This window comes from Cryptomeria japonica, chromosome 7 (genome assembly GCF_030272615.1).
Source record: "Cryptomeria japonica chromosome 7, Sugi_1.0, whole genome shotgun sequence".
NCBI lineage: Eukaryota > Viridiplantae > Streptophyta > Pinopsida > Cupressales > Cupressaceae > Cryptomeria > Cryptomeria japonica.
The window spans coordinates 557,020,429-557,030,921 of NC_081411.1; the positions used below are offsets into that span (position 1 = coordinate 557,020,429).

A 10,493-nucleotide genomic window follows, 5' to 3' on the forward strand; every position below is an offset into this window, starting at 1 on the left:
TTTGGGTTACAAAGGTCATGTTATATATATGCACCTAACTCTCCATATGAGAGAACATTGTTGTTGGAATGGCTTCGTCTTTGCCTCCCTAATCTTGAGTGGAACTTGGTGGTGACTTTAACATGGTGGAACACCCATCTAATCATGGTTGGAACAACTCTTCTTTCTTATCACACTCAAAATTTAAGGCTTGTACCCTAGCTTGAAATTCCCTAAGAGTTCACATGATCCCCTTTTGGGAAAAGACAACCTCCAAATATTGCATTAGTTTAGTTGGAACTACTTTTCTGAAGTCTTCTTAAGAAAAACAAGTGGACTGGATTGTTTCTCTGTCTCTCTTAATTACCATATTATCCCCTCCCATACTAGTCACTTTGTTTCTCTAGATCTCTTAGCCACATTTTTTGACCACCTCTTCATTTATGTCACTTTTCCTCTCCACTCTTACCTCCCACTCCAAGGATCCACAATATAAGTCGAATGTCTCTTACCTTAAAGCTAGGATTGCATTGATGGTCTCATTGCTATTTGGAATGACAAACCAAAGCCCCAACAAGATAGATGGATTAGCTAGTGGGAGAGAATCATGTCAAGTTGCACCTCCTTTCTCTATTACTATGAATGAAGGGCCATTATCAAGCATCACATAATAGAAAAAAGTCCCTCAAAGGGAAGTAGGAACATTTACGTGCACTATTGGATTCTAACCTACTCAACATTTTCATGCAACAAAATTGGTCATTAATACTGAGAATTCTCTTCACAAAATGATTGTGTGAAGGTAGAAGTGTCCAAGTGCATGCCTTACTTTAGTGGATCAAAGATGGAGACCATGAGAAAAAAATCTTCTTTCATTATCTACAACATAATCACATAATTGGGAATATTTTTCTCATTAAATTAGCTAGTGGCTCCTTGTAGACTAGCCACTATGTTATTATGCAAAACTTATATGATCATTTCAAAAACCTTTTTATCGACGATTACCTTCTCATCATCCCCAAGGAAAGTGTAGCTTGTTGCATCCCCTAAAAAACATACCCATAATACAAAAATTCTTTGACCACCTTCTCTTTGTATAAGAGATTGAAGAATTCCTTCAATGTAATTTTTTTAAAAATTCCAAGAATAGATGAGCATCCAATTGATTCCATAGAGCACATTGGCACCATATTGGAGAATATGTTTATTATGTGTACCTAAAGAGCATTCAAATTGGTTCTTTGGGCATTGTTATTAATCAAGTTTGATCAAACCCGGTCCTATGAATAGATGGCAAAACCTTACTCATTACTTCATACATAATCATTGCTAAAGCTTTTATTCATTGTATTAAATACATTACACAAGAGATTGTGTGGCTTGAACAAACTAGCTTCCTTGGAGGTAAATTCACCTTAGACAACTTGGTGCTTGCATGGGAATGATTGAATGGGCACAACAAATGGACCAAGATATGCTAATTATAAAGCTTGATTTTGATAAATCTTGTGATTGCATCCATTGGCCCTTCATTCTTGACATGTTAAAATAATTAGGTTTTGGACCCAAAATCCATAATCAAGCTAATATGTTATTTATGGGTGCAAATGCTAAAGTTATTGTTAATGGAGTCATCTTACCCCTATTCCTTTTACAAAAATCTACCCACCAAGGTTGCCCGTTGCTCCTTTCCTATTTGTCCTTCAACTAATGCTCTCAACTATCTTTTTCAACATGCACACTTTAGTAAAATTTTCCATGGTATCTCATTGCTAGGTGATGCAAAAGCTCTCAATCTCACTTTGTTAATAACACCATGCTATTTGTTCAAAATTTAGTTGATGAAGTTACTCACACATGAGAGATATTGGATCCTTTTTTGTACAATTCCTGAATCTAGAATCTAGCCATGCATAACTAAGTTCATTGTGACTCACCCCAACCCATGACCTCCTCGGATCCCTAGTGAATAGTGTGAAGTGAAACATGGTACTTTTTTTTTTTTAGTCACCCAGGATATCCCCGCGACTCAGCCCAGCGACACTGGTTTCCCATTATGGGGCGAGCTGAGGCGAGACTAGTCCCTGGAGATGAGCTAAGCAGCCCGTCAGCCAAGCCCATCGGTTGAATCCAAGCCTTAGAGTTGAACTCGAGACCAATGGGGAGCAAACCCATGGTCCAAGCCAACTCTGCTACCTGTCCGGGCTTGAAACATGGTACTATTACTACATACCTATTAATCCATTTGGTATTGGAGTTTTGACCAAAGATATGTGGAAATGGTTCATGGTTAAGATCAAGTACAAATTCTTAAATAGGACTCACTACTTTTTACCCATGGCTAGACAAATACAAGTTGCCAAAAAAATCATCTTAGCCATGTAAATGTTATTCAATTCTCAATTCAAGATGTAAGTTATATTCAAGGTTATCTTTTCTTTCAAATATGTGTTATATCTTTAATATGATAAATCTGATTATAGTCTTGTATGTTGCAGATGAGAGGAGCATTTATTGATTTCAATGTCCTTCTCACAAATGTCGATTGATATATATATATATATATATATATATATATATGCAAGGAGGATCAAGCAATACCTTGACCGATCATGTCTATTAGACATGACCGATCAAGATATTACTTGATCGCACCTTTTGAATTATCGTATTATTTACCAATCGGTGTATATCAATTAACAAACCACCCGATACTTAATCGGTGTGTCTATCATATGCAAGACAACCGATACTAATCGGTATGTATTAGTTAAGCCCGACAACAATCGGTGTTCATAGTTAATATACTAGCCGATATTAATCGAAGTGCATTGGTTAAGCTCGATAACAATCGGTGTTCACAGTTAATATACTAACCGATATTAATAGGAGTGCATTGGTTAAGTTCGATAACAATCGGTGTTCACAGTTAATATGTTTAACGTAAACCGATACCAATCGGTATTCTGTGCTATGAGATTTACAATCGATAATTATCGGTAGTTAAGCATTGATCGAACTTTGCAAGTATGGTTGAATATATACAAATTGAAGAATGATCATCAAATGAAGGAACAATAGCTTGAAGTCTTCATCATAGTTTATCGATAGGATAGATGATTGAATGAGAGACTTCATTTATCTCTCATTCAATCATTTATCTTACCGAGGCTATCATGCATTAACAGGCCAACCATGTTTGCATTTCTTCCTATTGGTCACCCTCTAAAAACTAATACAATCAATTGACCCTACTAATCAAGAGCTTCCTCTAGCCAAAACGAGAAAAAATAGACTTCCTACCACTTTGTGGTTTTATTGCATTTAGCCAAAAGAAGGAGGAGGACTTAGAATTATAGACCCTCATACTTAGGGCATCTGTCTTACTACAAAATGGATTTGAGGGCTTCAAAAGAAGAGGCCCTTTGGAAACATGTGGTTTGACATTGCATTCAATATGTTACAACTAGGCACTCTTGGGCTTCAATTAATTAGAAAGATATGCTCCTTCTTGGACCCTTTTTCAAACCTCATGGGTTTGCTCCATTTGACTTGATTCGGTCATTCTTGGCAGAGCCCTTCAAAGAGTTTTTCTTGGTATGACTAGACATCGAGTCATAGCCTAAGCTTTGTAACCTCTTTCATTTGGTAGAATCACTTAATCCAACTAGAAGACAAACCCCTTGTCATTATTAAAAATCTTAAAGACAAACATCTTTTTAAAAAAGGAATTCAAGTATTTCATGATTTGTGGGACCTTATGTCTATCTAGAAATTCTAGCAGCGACTCAAATCTCAATATAATATGGCCCCGACAAAGAATAATCCACTTTTGAAAATCTAATAGCTTATTACACCCAAAATTTCTTATTTGTTGTTTTCCTCATGTCATGATAACTTCTTAAAATATTTGAGGTGGTGCAACAAGTAAACCATTAAATTCTCCCTCCTAAGAATAATCATAGGCATATCCACTCTCGTTGATACCTCAACTCAATAATAAATGGAAGTGTAATTACAATCAAATAAAGTTGAACAAGTTAAGATTCCAATTTTAAAAATCCAAAATCAACAATCAATCCTGATTAATAGCATGGAAAGTTCTCCATATCAAATCTCCTATCAAAGAATGCATCTCCTTCATCTTCCCCTTAGCTTGTCCCTTTTGCACCAAAACAAAATCTAGTAAGCATTCCTTTTGGTACCACCCCCATGCCCATAACTTGTGGTGTTCTCTCTTCTCCACACTCCTCTTTTGTCTTAGTCTTGTTCATGAAGAATTACCCTCCTTAGATTTTCCTCCCACCACAATATCATCACTTAGACTTGTAGAGAGGTTATCCTTTACTTCCTTTGAAAAAAAATTGCTACCTTGTTGTCTTCTTTCACAACTACTTACCCCTTCAAATTTAAGCTCAAATGATTTGTTCAAACTTATCCCTCCATATCATCAAATTGCTTGTTTCTTGAAAGCATTTCTAATCTTGGTAAAAGTATTCAAAGTCTACAACCTCAAATTCAGACAATTAATACCAAAGTTCGTTCAATAGACTCCAATTTCCCATTCGCAATAGTCTAGATGATAATCCTAACATGTGTATAATGGAGGGTGATTGAGATGTTGATTCAATGGACAATTAGGATTGTCCTGATGCAACTATGTATGGCAAATCAGAGGATAATATTGACCATCCTATGGATAAGATGAGAATCTCCCTTGTTCAACAAGGACTCACAATAACATGGAGAACGTGATGAGAGAAAAAGAAAGGGTTATAGTGTGAATCTTTGTCCAAGAAAGGGAGGTAGTGGTAAAATTAATTCTCATTGAGCTACTGAAGGCCAACAAAGAATTTCAAATAAGAGCCAACCACCTACAAATGTGGATTTAGGCCTCGGAAGCGAAGCTAGAAGACATGATTACACAACTATAAGCTAATTATGTATTCATTATTCAAACCATACCAATGATACTAGCTTCTTGTTAATAAATTTGATTCTAAGGTTTTGTTTTCCATGTTCGCAATCGATGTTGGTTTGATCTACTAGATGTATGAACCTCAGACCATGATCTTCATTCAATGTATGATGCTCTTTATCTTTGGTTGTAAGTTAATTTTCATGATGGTTTTCCAAGTTAGGGCTCCATTGTTGTAACATATTTGAACATCTCCTATGAGCTATTCTTTTTATTTTGTTTATTGTGCCTTCAATGGATATCTATGATTGTAATCTAATTCTTTAATCCAATAAAAATTATTGAAAAAAAATGATTTATGCCAATATTTATGTGTTCACTTGTTGGATGATATTGACCATCCTATGGATAAGATGAGAATTTCCCTTGTTCAAGGACTCACAATAACTTGGAGAATGTGATGAGAGAAGGAAGGGCGATGGCAAGGATCTTTGTCCAAGAAAGGGAGGTTAGTAAGATTAATTCTCGTTGAGCTATCGTAGAAATTCAAATACAAGCCAATCACCTACAAATGTGGATTTAGGCCTTGGAAGCCAAGCTAGAAGACATAATTACACAACTCTAAGCTAGTTAACAAAGCTAATTATGTATACATAATTCAAACCATTGCCAATGATGCTAGTTTCTTGTTAGTAAATTTTATTCTAAGGTTTTATTTTCCATGTTCATAATTGATGTTGGGTCAATCTACTATATGTATGAACATTAGACTATGATCTTCATTCAAGGTATGATGCTCTTGATCTTTGGTTGTACGTAAATTTTCATGCTTGTTTTTCAAGTTAGGCCTCCATTGTTGTAACCTCTTTAATCTCTTAAGGGTTATTGTTTTTATTGTGTTTATTGTGCCTTTAATGGATGTCTATTATTGTAATCTAATTCTTTAATCCAATACAAATTATTGGGAAAAAACATGTACGACAATATTCACATATTAAGTTGAGGACCTCCCCTTATATAGTCTCTAAGTTCAAAAATAATGGTGCAATTTTTAGAGATATGTCATTATTTTACATTTTCATTTGAAAGCCTCTTCTTTTCTATTTTCCCTCATGCAAATCTAGCACATTGTTTTGATGGTGATCAATGTGTCTCTATATAAAAGACTAGATGAACTAGATTTAATCTTTGTTAATGAGAAATCCTAATAAATTTGTAGCTGAGACATGGATAAATTCTAATATTTTCTTATGTATTTCTAAGTTACAAATATGAGCAAGATGTATAGCAATATTTACATGTTGAGCTAAACCTCCTCTTTTTTCTTTTATGTTAAAATTCATATATATATATATATATACTTTTGTTTTACTTTTTGTGTTGAAAATTATATTCTAATAATTTTTTTTTTTACATCTTTTCTTTAAAAGATGTAGTTTAGTCATACATATTTACATGTTGCGCCTCATCTTTTTCTTTTTATGTTAAAATTCATATATATATATATTTTTTTATTGAAAATTATATTCTTACAATATATTTTTTTAATTCTTTTTCTTTAAAGGATGTATTTAGTCATGCCGAGACTACACTCAGCATTTCAATTGAGTCACGTCAAATAAAAGAGGAGCTAACAGCTCCACGAAGACCAGACAAAATGTAAGGAGATTCCTAAATAGTGCTCACTTTATGAGACAAAATGTAAGGAGATTCCTAAATAGTGCTCACTTTATGAGCCTAAATAATGGAATGATATGTAATCGATGGTTTGCCTAGATAAGATGAGTAGCAAAAAGAAGACATTTGGCAGTTACCTTGTGGACATAGAACAGGAGCAATAATACCAATTGAAGAACCTTCCTCGTCCTCACACTTCATGTCAGCTCTTTTACCAGCTCCTTGAAGCATAATGATTACAAATATAAATTGTATAGAACAATTCAACCAAATAATTGCCCTTATGCTTACAATAATAATGTTCATCTTGATATCAATTTTACCACTAAATAATCCTCATAACACAGAGAATTCAATTGGGTTAAGCTCAAATTAAAGAGGAGATAACAGCTCCATGGAATACAGGACAGAACGTAGGGAGATGCCTAATTTATTTAAGAGCCTAAAGAATGAAGTGATACAGAAAGAATCAATGGTAACGCAGATATGATGAGTGGCAGAAAGAAGACATTTGGCTTTCAAGCTGTGGACATGGAGGAGGAGTGATAGTGCCAAATGAAGATCCCACCACCTCCTCACACTTCCATGTCAGCTCTTGACCAGCTCCTTGAAGCATAATGTTTGACAAACATATGTTTTGAAATGGAGATCCCTTGATACCCTCCATGGAACCCACACTACCAATGCCTCTGCCCACAACATTATTCACTGCAATGTTCCTCACCACAGGCACAGCCAGATGATTATATCTTTCATCTGGATGGTCTCCTGTATTGCCTGTGAATTTGATTGCTGTTCCAACATTCTCCATGTAAATGTCTGAGATTGTAATGTTTGTAATGATGCCACCTCTACCCACATTGGTTTTGAGTCTAATGCCAGTTCCAGAGTTGAGAATGTTTACATGCTGTATAAGAATGTCACGGATGCCACCTGAAGTCTCGCTGCCGATGGCAATGCCTGAAAAGCCTGATGTGATGCCTGTTACTCGACGAACTATTATGTTGGAGCTTGGGCGCCCATATGCTATTCCATATTCATCCCAGCCGCTTTTTATGGCTACTACATCATCCCCATTATTCACATAGCTGTCTTCAATACAAACGTTTGAGCTGGAATCTGCATACTCAATTCAACTTTAGTTAGTGTAACATCATGATTTTCTCTACCAATTCAATTTATCTACATTAACAAAGGCAATTGCCATGGATAAAGCTTTGTTGGGTAAGCACCATCATGAGTAATGACCCTGCTTGAAAATAAAACCTGTATGATTTGAAGCAGACATCATAATTTAAGAAGAAAAAAAAGTCATGCCCTGAACCACAACACAACAGGTAGCTCAAGTGACAAGAGCACCCAAGCATAGTTCTGTGTTCACAATTACCAGGTAATGGGTGAATTTTGACAGGATCACTTCTGTATCAAACTGTTATTCTAACCAATTGGTGTCAAATTTCAATAATGTTAAATGTGCTAAAAGAAAGAGACTTATAAGTGGAAGATTTATGTAAATTTTGAGAGGACAGATAATTCATACAGAGGTGGCTGCTTCAAAATTTGCTGCAAGTGACCAGTTTAAATTAATTTAGTTTAGACATTAATGTCTACAAATGGACCAGAATGGCCAATGGGATCCATGAAATAATAGCTAGCTCAACAGTGCATAAAAGGTAACCCTAATGTATCTCCAAAAAATTGGAATGCGATTACTTCCCTTATAAAATGGAGCTGCTACTTTTAAGAACAGAAATTTTTTGCTGGAAGGAGGGTGTGAGGATTATCCTCACCTGCTTAGTAAAAAGTATTGCCAAAATATTAGTCATGTTTTATGAGACAAGGTAGCTCTATAAAGCATTACATGTCCTTAAAGCTTTGCCAATCCAGAATCAGATCTTGGGGTGCTCTAAGTTTTCAGACACGGTGAACTTTACATTTAGTAGCTAATAGGTGGACTAAGTTTTCAGAGATAAGGAAATTTATAATTAGTAGCAAATAAGTGCACTAAGTTTTCAGAGAATGATTTTTACATTTAATAGCAAATAGGTGCACTATGTTTTCAGAGAGTGTCAATTTTACATTTAGTAACAAACTGGTGCACTAAGTTTCCAGAGAATAGCTGTAAATATGTGCAACATATTCTAGCTATTGGCTAGAGGCTCTCATATTTACCTTCCAGAAACTACACTAAATCAGCTACTGAAATTCCCATCCAAGGGGATAAAATCCAGATCCATACATACCAGGATCGATTCCGTCTGTATTCGGTGAATCTGCTGGAGCTAAAATGGTCACTCGGCGTATCACTACGTTGCTGTCACCAAAACAACAATCAAACTCAAAAGATTCAGAAACCCTAGCTTAAAATAAACCCTGAACTGGAACAGTAATACAAAACGCCTGAACTGTAACAGTAATGCAAAATCCCAAACTGACCTGCAGTAGACGGGATGTATGTTCCAGAATGGCGAATTCAGAAGAACAACATTAGAGATTATAACATCTCTTGAGTTCATAATTTCGACTAAATTCCCTCTGGTATACTTCAAAGAGCCGTCTCGCCACATATTCCACCACACTTCACCCTGTCCATCGATGGTCCCGTTTTCACCTGCAAAAACAACCAAAACAAGTAAGAAAACAAAACAAAACAAAACAAATTTACTAGTTAAGCGAGGCAGGAGAAGAGAATCACCGGTGATAACAACGTCCTCAAGGCCGTCTCCGTGTATAAAGCTAATATACCTTCCGCCTGGACGCTCCCTCCCTCTGCCGTATGAGGGAAGCGGATTAATCACCGGCCACGCCCCTGTATCCTGTTCATCCATTATAAACATTAATCTAGAGATCCAGCAATTTAAGCTGAAATCAAAACAGGTAAAACTGAGAATTCAGTACAAAGAAGCAGCTTAAAGTCCAAATCGCACCTGCGAAGCCTTTATTACGGCATTCTTTGCCAAATACAAAGTCATATGACTGGTAAGATTGAAGCTTCCAGTAAGCCAAATTCCAGTTGGAATATAAAGTAAAGTTCCCCCAATATTGTCAAGCTTCCGAATAGTACTGATTGCAGCCTGAAACGCTTGCGTATTAAGGGTTCTCCCATCGCCTATCGCTCCAAATCGTCTGATAGACATTGTGTGCTGCCGCCGTTTCATCGGCACTATTCCGGCACAGGTCTCCGGGACACCATTTGCAGTTCTGGCACAGCTTACTATAAATGCCCATTGAATTAACCCCAAAAGGAACACTTTTTGTAACATCATTGGACAAGGAAAATCTAGGAAGAAAAATCTAACAGCAGAAGCTCAAACACAAGAATTTGAACAGATAATCTCAAGCAGAATGGTTGGAATGATAGATGCCAGGGCCAAGCTTTTAGCAGGGGTAAATTGTCATTTGCTCATTGTTTGTACTAGTATGGCCTGTATAGAGAGGTGCAAGGTTCGAGGCTCGGTGATTTCATAGAATTTGATGTTGTATGGTGAAAAGATTATGCATGTGCAAGTCACTGATTGATTTTGTCTATACTGTGTGAGTAGCGTGCAAGCTGTAAAGCAGCCGACAGATTTACTGGATGTTCCTTCCTTCGATATCGGCAAAACAACCGTTGAATGCTTTCCAAATTGTTATTCTATCTATCCGTTTAGGCTTTGCGTGTACAACCGACCTACATTCCCCTCAAACGGACCTAGAATTGGACCGTAATTGAAACCTCATGATGGACTGGTTATCTTAGTGGTCTTCATTAGTATCCAAAGGTCTTAAAAGAGCATTGAATGTATGTACTTTTATAATTTATGAGTTCACCAAATTTATTTAAAAATATTTTATTGAATGTTTTAAATATCCATCTATCATCATTTATAAATCACAATTTGGTATGTGTAATGGGTTTATTCAATTTTTTCTATTT

The 10,493-nt window shown here is 36.0% G+C and overlaps 1 protein-coding gene across 1 annotated transcript; it reads right to left on the minus strand.

Moving 5' to 3' along the window:
- Window positions 1–6,747: 6,747 nt before the first annotated feature.
- On the minus strand, window positions 6,748–10,282 carry LOC131031131 (probable polygalacturonase). The gene is made up of 5 exons (XM_057962168.2): window positions 9,505–10,282; window positions 9,273–9,393; window positions 9,014–9,188; window positions 8,821–8,891; window positions 6,748–7,696 (listed from the first exon to the last, which is right to left on the minus strand). Exons 1-5 carry the CDS (start codon window positions 9,841–9,843, stop codon window positions 7,047–7,049), a joined length of 1,356 nt encoding a protein of 451 aa, XP_057818151.2. The 5' UTR covers window positions 9,844–10,282; the 3' UTR covers window positions 6,748–7,046.
- Window positions 10,283–10,493: the final 211 nt, after the last annotated feature.